General features: G+C 48.0%; 3 protein-coding genes across 4 annotated transcripts in view; 1 reads left to right on the plus strand and 2 right to left on the minus strand.

Moving 5' to 3' along the window:
• The window catches only part of Noi (splicing factor 3a subunit 3 noi), a 23,257-nt gene extending 17,020 nt beyond the window's left edge, over positions 1-6,237 (minus strand). Inside the window, exons 1-7 of the mRNA XM_077683849.1 lie at positions 6,083-6,237; positions 5,888-5,935; positions 5,760-5,812; positions 5,573-5,678; positions 5,440-5,512; positions 2,835-2,926; positions 856-938 (exon numbers count right to left, since the gene is read on the minus strand). Coding sequence (XP_077539975.1) covers positions 856-938; positions 2,835-2,926; positions 5,440-5,512; positions 5,573-5,678; positions 5,760-5,812; positions 5,888-5,935; positions 6,083-6,178 — 551 coding nt within the window. The 5' untranslated portion in view covers positions 6,179-6,237. The remainder of the gene's footprint in view (positions 1-855; positions 939-2,834; positions 2,927-5,439; positions 5,513-5,572; positions 5,679-5,759; positions 5,813-5,887; positions 5,936-6,082) is intronic.
• Positions 6,238-6,445: 208 nt separating this feature from the next.
• Positions 6,446-10,474, plus strand: Prp16 (ATP-dependent RNA helicase l(1)G0007). The gene has a single exon (XM_077683841.1). It carries the CDS (start codon positions 6,603-6,605, stop codon positions 10,140-10,142), a length of 3,540 nt encoding a protein of 1,179 aa, XP_077539967.1. The 5' UTR covers positions 6,446-6,602; the 3' UTR covers positions 10,143-10,474.
• A 187-nt stretch (positions 10,475-10,661) lies between these two features.
• The window catches only part of LOC144152549 (endosome/lysosome-associated apoptosis and autophagy regulator family member 2-like), a 90,222-nt gene continuing 86,406 nt past the window's right edge, over positions 10,662-14,477 (minus strand). The window contains exons 19-20 of one of the 2 annotated variants that reach the window (XM_077683848.1): positions 13,875-14,053; positions 10,662-12,349 (exon numbers count right to left, since the gene is read on the minus strand). In XM_077683848.1, the coding sequence (XP_077539974.1) occupies positions 12,327-12,349; positions 13,875-14,053 (202 nt within the window). In that variant the 3' untranslated portion in view covers positions 10,662-12,326. Of the gene's footprint in view, positions 12,350-13,869; positions 14,054-14,477 lie in introns of both variants that reach the window. The other variant, XM_077683847.1, reaches the window with a different exon arrangement.

The raw sequence follows: 14,477 nt of genomic DNA on the forward strand, positions 1-14,477 counted from the left end.
TAGGTGAGCCCATTCAATACGAACAAAATGTGAGCCCCAGCAGCATTCCAACAAAAGCCTTTTTCAGAACGCCTGCTCCCAGAATTTTCAACTACAAAACCTTCTAAATGTCATTTTATAGTACAGTTCAACCTCGTTATAACGAACACTGATATAGCGAATTATCGGCTATAGCGAGCTGACTGCGAACTTTGGTTGGCCACGCTTCATTTCAATGACACTTATTCTTTTATAATGAAACTGACTTATTCTTTTATAATGAAACTGAAACCGTGAAAGCCACGCGATGTCGGATATAACGAAGAAATATTTGACCAGGAGGCTCAGAAGTAAACTGGAAAAACACTTCTCGCCCGAAACTGCAGAAGTATAAAGGCCTTTTTGTTCGTGGACACTGTGGAAAACTCCATCCTGCTCAGTGCTGTGAGTAGCCACCAGATGAAGATCACATCCTTCATCAAATAAATAAGGATGCAGGCCTGTTTTGTCAAGTCAACTTTGTTCTGTTGTAATTTCACGTACTCATGTTCCGGTTCATTGAGCTCGAAATGCAACAAGGAGAAAGGTAAGGGTTACCTTACTTGTGTATAGTGCGTTCGAAGCCTCAAAAAATGCATTTTTGTATCAAGTATTCTTGTGTCAAGTGTTGCCATATTTTGTATCCAGTACTGTCGATTTGTTATAGCCAATTGTTACGTCTGCTGTTACAACGAATATCAGTTATAACGAACTAATTTGCTGTCCCGATACTACTTCGTTATAACGAGATTCGACTGTATCACAAAGCTTTAAAAATTCCAAAATGCTCAAGTCAGGAAGAGTTGCCAGGTAAGAGATGCGAAAAAAAACACCCACTTTTTGTACTCCGAGTTCTTCTTGTCTTTTGGAACGTCAAACAGCTGGTCAAACGATGCAAGGTACGACAGGTAGTCCACTTTCTGGGGAAGAGAAGAAATATTACATCACAGTAAAACTGGTGCATTTATTTAGTGCCAGGGGTAAGTCAACAGCCTTTTCTGGTGAACACTGGAAAAAACCTTGGTTGATCTGATTGATGACCTGCACCTCCTCACTATGTGCTGCATCTGTACCTACGTACTAGCAGGTGAATTCTTCCAGCAAGCCTTTCACGTCCCCCATCTGCCTTGCTAAGAAAATGCAATTTACTACTGACACAATTTTGTTCCTGACCCCTGACCAAAAAGAAAAAAAGAAGAGAAAGACTGGACGTGGTCATATAGAAAAAAAAAACGACATTCGTATGGCATCAGGGCAAAGTTCTCGAAGGTGTGCAAGTTTTTCATAACAAAAAAAAGCTTCAAGAGTCACCTATTTTATCCCTTTGAGGGTCAGGGCCGTACATGTATGGCATCGGCAAACACTTTCAAAATGGTCAATGACGTACGTGTACGGCATTGCTTGTATCTCTAAAAAGTGCGCCTTTTTCGCCAACTTCTCTTGCTTGCCATGTGCTGCCACACTTCGGAAATATGTCAATTTTTTTTCTTGCGCCGATGGCTCTTCTTTTGATTTTTTTACGATTTACTTCAGCGGTGCGCCGGCTATTGTTTGCGCATCCGCTAACGAGGGGGCGCGCTGGGTATCGCCCACCGGGTACCCGGACGCCTCTCGCTTCTTGCGCCTGCCACAGACCAAGGTCGCCTGCAAAACTGATGAGGCTCTTTTCTGCTTTTTTTTTGTATTTTATGAGCGGTGCGCTGTCTATCGCTCCCGCATCCGGCCACGTGCGCGCAGCGGCTGGTTTCGGTATCGTCCTCCGGGCGCTTCCCACTTTTTGCGCCCGCGAAACTGATGTCTATCTGATTTTGATTCACTCAAAAGGTGCAAGCTTGTTACTCTCTCGTTTTTATTTAGAATTTTTCGTGTGTTACTCATGAATAAACCACATATATGTAACGACACAAACGATTTTTTTGTCATTTCAATATGGTCATCCTAAAAAAATTACGATAATTTTTTGTCAAAATAGATTCATCCGAAGAATTTAAATCAGCAATAACAAAAATCAACCCTGGGGGGTCGCATTTAGTGAAAAAATTCGACCCTCAAAGAATTAAAAATACCCACAAAGCAACTTTACAACGCCATATTTTCACTGAAAAACCTACCGGAATTACAAATATGCAAATGGTAGCCTTTAAAATGCTTGCAGGTAACAATTCTGACAGCTTGATTGATTCATTGTAGGGTTTAATGCGCCGACGCAACACGCGATGAGGCGCGCCATACTGGAGGGCTCTGGATTAATTTTGACCACCTGGGGATCTCTAACGTGCGCCAAATGGACATTTTCGCTTTCCTCCTCCATCAGAAAAGCGGCCACAGCGGACGGGAATCAAACCCACATCCTCGTGCGCAGCAGCACAACGCCTTAGCCACTGAGCCACCACGGCGGGTAATGAGTAGCGATGGAAGGCGGGTAAAGCGATGGCGGGTAAAGAGCTTGCAAATAAAATAACAGCTTCACATGTGACCTTTTGTTGCTATTTTATTCGGGCGCAACTGCCTTGACGAAATTTATACTGCTACTGTGTAACACTGCAACGTTCTTGATTGAAAATGTTTCAAGTTTTCTGGCTTCTGCCATTTACTCCAACCCAGCCCACAATTTTAGCCCTTTTTTTTTCTCACACATGCATGACTCGAACTCAAGAAACTGGATGACCACAAAGCGAAACTGTTTGTCTGGTAGAACATTCTGCCTTTTAGTGTTGTGAAGACCCAGTGAGGACAGGGCCCTTTTGTTTTTTGTTTTTTTTAGGCGCTCAGGATTTGCAAGATTTGCTAAAAGGCAAAAGCAGCCGAACGCTCACCTCAATTCCCTTGAGGTTGACATACTTCTCGTAGCATTCGTGGAGGTCAAGGTACTTTCCGTAACCTTCTTCGTCCGTGAAGTCCACCAGATCTGGATGAAACAATTACAGGGTAAAGAAATGCGCCATCCAGAGTGTTGAAAAAGGTTGCTATGCACCACTAGGTTGACAGTTTTAGTAACCCCAAAATTAATCTCTTCTCCACAAGGTAAAGCAGTCAAAGAATATAATTTAGGCAGACACAGACTTGGACAGATGTCAGTGTTTGGCTTGTGTAACACAAGTTGCGCACTTTATGACAATGTCTAGAATAGACTAAAGAATGGGGTATTAATTTCCCTTTAATGGAACCCTGCAACACTTTATGAGCAGTGCAAAATAACCTGCGCAACGTTTAGATTACGCTGCCAGGAATACCTGAGCCAAATATTACATATGCACGTGAAGCGGTGAGCACGCAAATCGCCGTCAAAGATGCAGAAAAGCTAGCTGCGCTCTTTTCAATTTTCCTCATGCACCACTGGCACAGTCGAAATGATTAGGCCAGTGCTGTCACTGGTCAACTTCACAGCTCATTTCTCACATTTCCTTTGATGATCCGCCGTCGTCGGCGCTTTGTACCAACCTCTTCAATGCCTGAACTTGTACGCACAGTTTTGGCATTTCTTTTGTGTTTTGGGTGCGCGCGGAGTTAGAGTGGCGAACTCAATACTCCCCTTTCAACCAGGCCACTGACAACAAGCGTTTATTGCTTCAAAAAACGGCCTACAAGCCTGAGCACACACACAATGCCTGCTTTTTTGTTGCACCAGGCCGGAAATAGACTCCGCCACATTGCGGAAAAAAGGAGAAAACTCCCCGGCCTTTGATATATCGAAGGCCGCCAAGAGAATGCTACAAGCCGTCCCCTGTATAGGAGAGAGCGCGCAGCTTTCGTCGCATTGTCTCTGTAGCAAGAAAGCTATTTGCAGCATCGAGAGGAACCACATGCTTTCAAGAAATTGCTACATAAGAGTGTGTTTCTTTCCCTTCCTTTATCTCAGAATTGCCTAATTACATTTCGACTACAGAACTTGTAAAGCTGCTTTCAGGCATACAGTCTGAGTAGAATGCCACATGCAATGCAGTGGCACAGGACGTGGCACCCTAAAAATGGGCTTTTTTCCAGTACCGGTCCTCCTAGCGGACGCCACGGCGAACTAAAAAACGGCAGTCAGGCACACTTCCCAAAAGTCTCGCGGTCGGGAAAACTCGCGCAAAAAACATTCTTGACCTTCAATCCCTCCCATTCCTTTCACATGAATGCCACGGTAGCAGGCGCACATTCTTGTGACTAATCTGCTGCGGTCAAAGCGCCCACTAGGGCTGTTGGCGTCTCCTGTCGTCGCCGTTATCATCGTCTCATGTAGTCACGGTACTAAAACACCGGGGCACTCGTTTACGCCTCGCGCTGGAGAGCTTCATGCTTCAAAGACAAGAGATTGTTACAGCAAATCTGTATACCTCCACCCCCCAACGGTTTCATCTCCATTGGCAAAAACGCAAAGGGGCGAAGAATACACTTACACACTGCATGCTTCGCCCCTCCCCAGCTAGGTTTCACGTTAGTGGAGATGGCCCGAGATTTTTATTTTTTCCCCGTTTTCATTACTCCTTCACTGGTAGCCATGTGCTCACAGCATGGTCAGCGTTATACATCTTGCCCCTTTCTTTTGTAAGCTTTTTTTTTTGTGTGTGTGCGCAAGTACGAACTCGCCATGAGCTGCCGAAAAAGAAATAAAAGTGTGCAGCGCGACAGAGCACAGCCACTCTCCCAGCAGCAAGCTAAGGGTGTTTTTTTTTTTTATTTATACGCTCATTTGAATTGTCCGAGGCAACTGCCAAAAATGGCGGACCGGGAGCTCGTGCATGCGCAGATCGCTACTCGATAAAGGTCAATTGGCAATTGGGAAAATTGCGGGACAATGCAAGCTTGCGATGCCTCAGAAGGCAATGTCACCTGCACCAATTCACGGAGAATATAAAACTGCGCAAATGACGAGGACAAAAGAAAGGAAACAGGACCTCAAAGCCCATGCAATCAGGAAACGAGCTGACAAGTGCATTAGCCAGCCATCTCTTGCACCACCACAGAAAGAAGCAGTGTATTTAGATAAAAACATGATGCAATTCAAAGCATCAATCTGTAACATGCAACGAAACTGTGTATGTATGTTTCTTCTTATTGAATTATTATTCAGTTGTGAGTGGCGCCCAGTCTATGTATACCTTAGTTATATAGTCCATATCTTTTTGCACCTCGTAGACATGACTACAGTGCTGCCCAAGGCCATGGTGTTGTTGCATTTCTTTTGCCCTTGCCATTTGCACATTATGCTCCCCCAACTCACCCAGGCCTCCACGTTACCAATTCACATTTCTTCAAAAACAGTTGAGCAAGTGCTGCCATACAGGGCGTTCCACAGTTGCGAGTGCGAATTGATGCCTTTGGAGGATGTTTACAGCAGAACATCAGAATTTTCTACCTCTAAAAAACCGTTCAACTTACGGACAAAGAAGACGGCAACAAGTAGGAAACAGCAAAAAAGTACAACGAGTAACGTACTCATCATTTCCTCCGACGGATTTTCCCTAGCTTTGTTCAGCTCGTCGAACTCCACGGACATCGGAACTTGTATCTGCAATCATGAGAATCGCGTTAACAAGAAAGTCTCGTCACCTCCAGGGTAACTGCTTACTTCATTCGGGTGCTTCCTGTGGAATTCCTTGATGGTCCTCAGTCGCGAGTAGAATTCGGCAAACTCGTTCGGTCCCGACAGCGCCGCTATCTCTTCCTTTCGCAGGCTGCGTACAAACGAGCGATTACGTTTGAATGGTTAACTACAGATCTTGGTTTCAAGAGACGGTGAACATTTTTAACCTTACCCATCTTTATCTTCATAGAGTTCTTTCAGGTTTGACGTGCATTCCATATACCTCTGTAAAGAAGCAAGTCATGAACGGTAATACCAGCCGGCGCGCTGCGCCTTGGCACTTGAAGTCAGCCAACTTACATCAAGCAGCATCTTGAGACGGTGATCCGAGTTGATCTGTTCCCGGTTCTAAATAGAATTAAATAAAGATTCAAGATGTAACAAATGCATCCTTCCAATACTGATACTCGAGACAAAACTGTCACAGCATTATGCATCACATGCCAAATGACACGCGCAACAAGTCGCATAGCCTTAGCCACCTCCACTACTTACTGTGGACTTCTTGTGAAGCATCTCCTTTGCCTGAGCGTCGATGAGACGCTCTCTTTCTTCATGGTAACGACGCTGTTGCTCTAAAAGTGTTTCCATGTCGTAAACAATACGAACTGCCGTACCACAGACTTCCGACTTCCCAGTGTTTGCCGACTTCCCAGTGTTTGTGGACGAGATAAAGAGTTCTTCTAGTTTTCAACTTGTGCAGACGGCTTTAATTTGATTTAACACAAAAACAACTAAAATTTTTAAAAATTTTGCTAAGAAAAAAATTGTTTTTTGAGCTTGTGTATTTATTAAGGTTAGTATGCGGAGAATTAAAGGTGTAGAACTGCCATAACTGCGTAACATCCAAAGCCGTCCCAGTCACAGCCAATATCGTAGCCGTCGTGCGATGTCTTTTTGTGATTCATGATTGTGCTTGATGTGAGTGTGAGTTGTTGACGCGTTTTGCATTGTGTGCGTGAATTGTACACGAGTGTCGCTATGTCTTGAAGACAGCTGTGAAACAGAGTTCATCATGAGTGACTTCGAGTCGATACATCGTCTGGAGGGCATTGAAGATGAGGTAGGGGGCCTGATCAAAAAGAAGTCGGTTCACGAGTTCAAGGCGCCCGTTCCGCGACAATCAATCCTCGGACTCGACGTACTTGCGGCTGCCAAGAGAAAGCAGAAGAGTGACGAAGACGACGTCAAGAAAGCCCGCAAGGACGAAGGAGGCAGTGAAGACTCAAAACGGGAAAGTTCTGACTCGACACAGAGTAGACAATACCGGAAACCGCGCGTAGAAACTCCAACTCATACCGGTGGCGTAGATGCCAAATACGTCGAGCGCATTCGAGACCACCGAGAGCATTACAGCCGGGGCGTTTACGCTTCTTCGAAGGACTCCAGAAACCCGCCGCAGTCGTCGTCGTCTTCCCGTGATCGCGACCGTGACAGGGATCGCCGCGACGACAGGCATGAATCGAGTCGCTCCTCCTCTCACCGCTCGCGCAGAGAGTGGAGTGAAACTCCGCCGAGATTTAAAGACCCACCCACACCCAACCTCCGACCAAAAGACACTCCGTCCCGCTCCAACTGGGAGGAAGACGAGGAGACGCCGTCGCGCCGTTCATCTTGGGACGTGCTTACGCCGTCGCCGCGGGATGGCTCCGACCGGCGAGGCACGGACAAGTGGTATCGGCGCCCTACGGATACGCCGCGAGCTACGCCGGCTCACAAGTACAACGCGTGGGCCGCCGACAGGCGCAAGACGTACGCTACTCCAGGCAGCAGGCACTCGAAGGACGAAAAGATCCCGTGGAGCGAGGACTCCGACCAGAAGGAAGAATGGGAGGTCGAGCAGCAAAGACTAGACCGGGAATGGTACAGCCTCGACGAAGGCTACGACGAAATACACAACCCTTTTGCGAGTGTACCGCAAGAGTATACCAAGAAGAAAGAGGAAGCCCTCGAGCAGAAGAAAATCAAGAAGGTGTCGGCTCAGCAAAGGCAGATCAACAAGGACAACGAAAAGTGGGAGACCAACCGGATGCTTACCAGCGGCGTAGTGCTGAAGGTCGATGTCGAGACTGACTTTGAGGAGGACAACGAAGCCAGGGTGCATGTCCTGGTACACAACATTGTTCCCCCGTTCCTGGACGGCCGCATTGTGTTCACCAAGCAACCGGAACCGGTCCTTCCAGTGAAGGACGCCACGTCAGACATGGCCATCGTCTCTCGCAAGGGCAGTGCGGTCGTCCGCTTCCACAGAGAGCAGAAGGAGCGGAGGAAGGCCCAGAAAAAGGAGTGGGAGCTGGCAGGCACCAAACTCGGTGACATCTTAGGAGTAAAAAAGAAGGACGACGAGAGAGATGACAACGATGACGCCGATTACAAGACTGAGCAGCGCTTTGCCGATCACATCAGGGATGCTGACAGCCAAGGAACCAGCGAGTTCTCCAGGAAAAAGACAATGCTGCAGCAGAGACAGTACCTGCCTGTCTTTGCAGCTCGACAAGAGCTGCTCCGCATCATCAGGGAGAACAGCATTGTCATCATTGTGGGTGAAACAGGCTCTGGGAAAACTACGCAGCTCACCCAGTACCTTCATGAAGATGGGTACAGCAAGTACGGCATGATTGGCTGCACACAGCCTCGAAGAGTGGCAGCCATGTCAGTGGCGAAGCGAGTGTCGGATGAAATGGGTTGCAAGTTGGGAGAGGAAGTTGGGTATGCCATCCGGTTTGAAGACTGTACTTCAGAGAAGACGATAATCAAGTACATGACTGATGGTATCCTCTTGAGAGAGTCCCTGAGGGAACCCGACCTGGATCAGTACAGTGCGGTGATCATGGACGAAGCCCACGAAAGGTCTCTCAGCACCGAGGTGCTGTTTGGTCTGCTCCGAGAAGTTGTGGCTCGCAGGCAAGACCTGAAGCTTATCGTCACGTCTGCGACAATGGACGCCTCGAAATTCGCTTCCTTCTTTGGCAACGTTCCCTCGTTCACCATTCCCGGTAGAACCTTCCCCGTCGAACTGTTCTTCAGCAAGAACCCTGTCGAAGATTATGTTGACGCAGCTGTGAAGCAAACTCTGCAAATTCATTTGCAGCCCAACATTGGAGACATTTTGGTTTTCATGCCAGGGCAAGAAGACATTGAAGTAACTTGCGAGCTGATTTCCGAGAGGCTCGGCGAAATTGACAATGCTCCCCCTCTGGCCATTTTGCCCATTTACTCGCAGCTGCCCAGCGACCTTCAGGCCAAAATCTTCCAGAAGGCACCGGACGGTGTTCGGAAGTGTGTGGTCGCCACTAACATTGCCGAGACCTCGCTCACAGTCGACGGAATCAGCTTTGTCGTCGACAGCGGTTACTGCAAACTGAAGGTGTACAACCCGCGTATTGGTATGGATGCTCTGCAGATCTACCCCGTCAGCCAAGCCAACGCAAACCAGCGGTCGGGACGAGCCGGTCGGACTGGGCCCGGAACGTGCTTCCGGCTCTACACCGATCACCAGTACAAGAACGAGCTGCTCAAGACCACGGTGCCGGAGATTCAACGGACAAACCTCGCCAACGTTGTCCTGCTCCTCAAGTCCCTGGGTGTGCAGGACTTGCTCCAGTTCCACTTCATGGACCCTCCTCCCCAGGACAACATCCTGAACTCTATGTACCAGCTGTGGATCCTCGGTGCCTTGGACAACGTGGGGACCCTGACCCCTCTGGGGCGCCACATGGTGGAGTTCCCCCTCGACCCTCCCCTCTCCAAGATGGTCATCGTGTCGTGCGACATGGGCTGCAGCGAAGAGATCCTCACCATCGTGTCCATGCTGTCAGTGCCCAGCATATTCTACCGGCCCAAGGGCCGCGAAGAAGACAGCGACGCCGCCCGGGAAAAGTTCCAGGTTCCCGAAAGTGACCACCTGACCTACCTCAACGTCTTCCTCCAGTGGAAGATCAACCACTACTCGTCGGCCTGGTGCAACGAGCACTTCATTCACGTCAAGTCCATGCGGAAGGTGCGCGAAGTGCGCCAGCAGCTCAAGGACATCATGGGCCAGCAGAAGATGAAGCTGGTGTCGTGCGGCACCGAGTGGGACGTCATCCGCAAGTGTATCTGCTCCGCCTTCTTCCTGCAGGCGGCGCGGCTCAAGGGTATCGGGGAGTACATCAACTGCCGCACGGGCATGCCCTGCCACCTGCACCCGACCAGCGCCCTGTTCGGCATGGGCTACACGCCAGACTATGTGGTCTACCACGAGCTGGTCATGACCACGAAGGAGTACATGCAGTGCGTCACGGCCGTGGACGGACACTGGCTGGCGGAGTTGGGGCCAATGTTCTACAGTGTCCGGGAGTCCGGAAGGTCCCGTCATCGGATGCAGAGAGACCACCAGTCGCAAATGGAGCAGGAGATGGCTTTGGCGGAGCAGCAACTCCGACGGCGTAAGGACGAGAACGAGGAGAAGAAGGCAGCCACATCGGCGCGCTCACTGCGAATTGCCACACCAGGATATCAAGCAGAGGGTGCACCAGCCACTCCAAGACGGACACCCGTTAGGTTTGGCCTCTAGAGGATGTGTACATGTCCTGAAACTGATGTCTACTTGTGTCGTGCTCCCGCTTACTGAACTGGAAGTGGCCATGTGTGTGTGGTGAGTGGCAAAGTATGCCTGCCATGGCTATTGCAGTTGAAAAACTTTTAAAATAGTGGCCAGTTCCGTTGAAAGTTGACTGTCATCTCTTCTAGTGTGTTAGGGCTTGGCTTCAGATGCACAAATTTGCCAAATGTCGGCTGACAAAGATGGCACCACTGACAAAAGCTGAAAGTAGCACAGAATATCAAGCTCTTGGCCACTTAATTGCCAACATTGTGCCACCTTGTAAATATGTGGTTAACAACTTTCATCCTGCGATAGCATGCATGTGAATGCAGTCAGGAAATCGTGGCCTGATCACTGTCTACACATTGCATTAACTCTACATGCCCTTACCTTTTCGGAGGTCCTTCTCCTCTGCTGTACAGTATGTATTAAAAAAAAAGTGTGGTGGATTTGTGTAATTTGCTGTGCACAAAAAATAAAGTCAGGAGGTTTGGACTTAAATACATTAGCATTTATTTAATCTTTATTAATAGCTTTGCTACAACATGTTACCACACGACACAGCTGCACGTTCTCATGTTTTTTTTTTTTCTTCTCTTTGCCCGCCTCCTTGCATATGTCGCATAGGAATGAAAATGAGTCAGAGCTATGTACGTCTAGCGTTAGCCTTTACTTCTAAGGACAGGTTTGCAACAGCAAGTTAAAGAAGGATCTCGACAAGCTGAAGCAAAGCCAAGGAAACTCAGTTCAGCCATTGTAACATTCAGTGACAACTTGTTTCACAATGAGAGTAGACAATGCTTTGTGCCACAATGCTAAGCCTATTTACAGAGATGCGAGTAGATACCTAATAGTTTACCTTTTGATCCCTTCATCACACTCATACACACGCATTCGCTGCTGTGTAGCCCAATTTCTAGATTACGTGCGATTAGTACACCATGCCGGGAGGCAGCCTTTGTCTGTTGTTTTTTTTTTCTCCTGTGCCAAGGCATCACACTGGGGCCCTTGCTCTTCACGTGTGCTTAATACTACCGTGTAAGGAGGAACTGTCACCTTCCAAGCGCTTGATAACCTCGGCAGAGACGAAAAGTGCGTACAAAACGATCACATGGAACATGGCAGCCCGTTCGGCGAGGCTGCCCAGATATGCCTGCAAACAAACAAAAAGATGTGTGCATTCCAATTCCCTTTGTGAAGGCACAACACACGAGTTTTTTTGCCTCACTATCACAAATAGAGCTGGCACATATGAAAATAATGCGAGTTGCCTTTTTTTTTTTCCTCTCACGGTATATGGAGATTACAGTAGCGCTACAAGCAGTTACTCGGCGACGTAAAGTCCCTCCGTCCTGTTGGAAAAAACAACGGCAAGCGTAGATGCGCGAGTATATATATATATCTTTGGTGCTACGAAACAGTCATGCCAGCAAACAGTTTAAGAGGACGACAGGCACTTTAGTAAGTACGGCAGAAGCTTCTTTTTTTTTTCTTCTTCTCTCGAAAGTGACTACACAAATTAGCCGCCCGTAGTTGTGCGGGCGGGAAGCACACGGTACACCGTTCGAGAAAAAGTGGCAGCAGTTGAAACACCATCGATACATCCAACAAAGCTTGGCGAGACCGACAACACACTCAACCGTGTTCGAAAGAAACATGATATATTTCTGCCCACCTGTACAAAACAGTGCGTGTAACATGACAACATGACGACAACCCCTCCCCACCCTCACTTTGCCCTCTTTACCAACGCATTGCCGTGGTCTAGAGGGATCCATCAATGCTCGGTTCCGCACGCACAAATGTACACCACCTCCCGCCGCTCGCTCGACCTTTTCGCGTCACCGACAGACTAGATAATAACAGGGCACTTCGACAGACATGGTCGTGAGACATAGGACTGAGAGAGAGTAAAAATACAACTGGAATGTTTTCCGCTTTGTGTTTGTACACCGATTACATGACTGGTGGTGTGTTGGGATTCAGTGGTGGTGTCCCCCCACATGGGCGTCACATAAACGCCACCGTAGAAGCTCTTGTGGGGTCTTCCCCCGCCGCCGCCATCTTCTGCGCCTGTCGACTCGAAGCGGATAGCGCAGCGGTCGACGCAGGCTCCTTCACGACACGGTCTCTCCTTTGGTCAGATGGATCGTCTCAAAGTGGTGTCCCTCTCCACTCTGAAAGAGAACAAGTTCAGTGGGTTGTGGTTGGCAGGGAAGCGAGAACGCCGTTTCCCATATTGCACTCCAGTTCAATTTCGAGCATGCGTAGTTGCTGTTAAGATTAATTTAAACTCCAGTATCCCACCCATAAGATAAACTGGGGAAGTAATATGTAGTAGCATAAAACAGTTTGCCTACTCTTCTTTGTCCTTTTAGTTTGCTCTGTTTTATGTTACATAAAGCAGAGCAAGAGACAATAAAGAGCAGACAAACACCAGTGCAGGTGTTTGTCTGCTCTTCGTCCTTTTAGTTTGCTCTGTTTTATGTTACAGAAAACAGCAAGGGACCATAAAGAGCAGACAAACACCAGTGCAGGTGTTTGTCTGCTCTTCGTCCTCTTAGTTTGCCATGCTTTATGTTACCGTGATCAACCAACCTTCCCAAGCTACTTTCATGGGAAGATTACGCAAATTTTACTGGAATCATGGGAATTCTCGACAAAAACTTGTTCGTCACCATGGGCAATTGATTAATCGTGTATCACTCTACTAACGTCAACAGGCTAACATCCTGGTTGGCTTACTGGTGTATAACGAGTTCTCTGTTAGGGTTGTGGTGTCGACTTTGTGGGCCTTGGAAATGATGAACTTGGGAAAGAGTTCATGTGTGGCTAAATATTTTGCTTCGAGAACGGTTTTTACAATGGGTACCTTGGTCCAACAATAAAGTCATGCTATGTGCATGCATCCTGCTGCTGCAGGAGAACGTAGAAACGTAAACAAAATCAGCTACAAGTCAGCCAAAAAACACATTATTGCAATATCAGTTATTCCGTAAGCTGTGGGCAATGCCACTTTGCAAGTAGTGGATTCTAATGACGTGCTACAACATTGTCATGAGCGTCAGCAGAATTTTCTCCAGACAAAATTAAAGAGGAAGGAGGATCGAGTAATCAAGTGTCAGAATTTGCAATCAATCCAACAAGTTGCAGTCAATTCAGCTATGATAAATCAATAAAAATTAATTTGCACCTATAGTGGGGCAGCAGGGAAGGGGGTCGAAAGGTCAGAGTTCTTCAATATGTTGCGAAACTCCGCTACTGAACTTTGCTAAACATTTACTTAACAATGCAACCTAATAAAATGAAGCTTGCTTTTTAAATTAGAAAACATTAAATTAGGCAATGTTTACTTTGTTTCCACTGTTTTCCACTGAGTACTACTTCAACTTTCTGCCGACAGATGGTAGGCAATTCAACTTGCGCCCAGCTTGCACCTAGCGTCACTAATAGCTTATTTAGTAGCTCTGCTTGCCCCTGCTTTCCCCCAGCGCAGGGGCACCAACCATGGCTTGGTTTGTTGATACATGTGGCCTGTGGGGAGTTTCGCAACTGGAGCATACTGAGTAAATAACCCTGGTGAAGCGTATCCTCAAGCCCTCCTGCGGACGCCCATGCATGCAAGCACCACGTACACCGGAGGTTGAGTGCAAAACGAGAGAAAGGAACAAGAATGCCTGGCGAAGACTAAACTCACCTTACCACTTCCGATGCGGACGGTGCGGAACTTCTGCAGCAGCCCTTTGGAGTTCTTGGGGTCGTAGCCGCCGTTCTCGAAGTGGTCCTCCTCGTCCTCCTCGATGGCACAGCTCTCGGCTGCCGGCAGCTCGCCGTCCTTGCCCGAGCTGGACGCCACCAGCTTCATGTACTTGTACTCCAACCTGCATAGGGGGCATTCACGAGCTCCACTGCGTGCTCTTATAGATAATATTCACCGAAAAGTTTAGCTGTCAATTTCTTCGCTTGGAAACACTGGAAACGGCCATGAACATGTCCAAAGCGCCACAGACATGGCGCGACTTCTGCCACTGCGCCCGCACGCCACAGAAAAACAAACACCGGTGTGCGTCGTCTTCTCCGTTTCACCCCGATTCTCAACGGTGATGTCAAAAGAGATGTTATTAATCGCACTCACATTGGAGCCGAGGCATTACTTTGCGTTCGGTGGGGTAGAGGTTGGAACGTCTAACACACATCATGTGCTTGGCACGGACAAGCACCGCCATTCCACGGAGCTCAATGTAAGCAGTGACCGCGCACTCACAAGGCTGCCTGCATGCGTGCCTTGCCAGTGAATACAACCTA

Source organism: Haemaphysalis longicornis, unplaced genomic scaffold, assembly GCF_048455015.1.
Source record: "Haemaphysalis longicornis isolate Haplotype H1 unplaced genomic scaffold, Haemaphysalis longicornis Haplotype H1 scaffold_9, whole genome shotgun sequence".
Lineage (NCBI taxonomy): Eukaryota > Metazoa > Arthropoda > Arachnida > Ixodida > Ixodidae > Haemaphysalis > Haemaphysalis longicornis.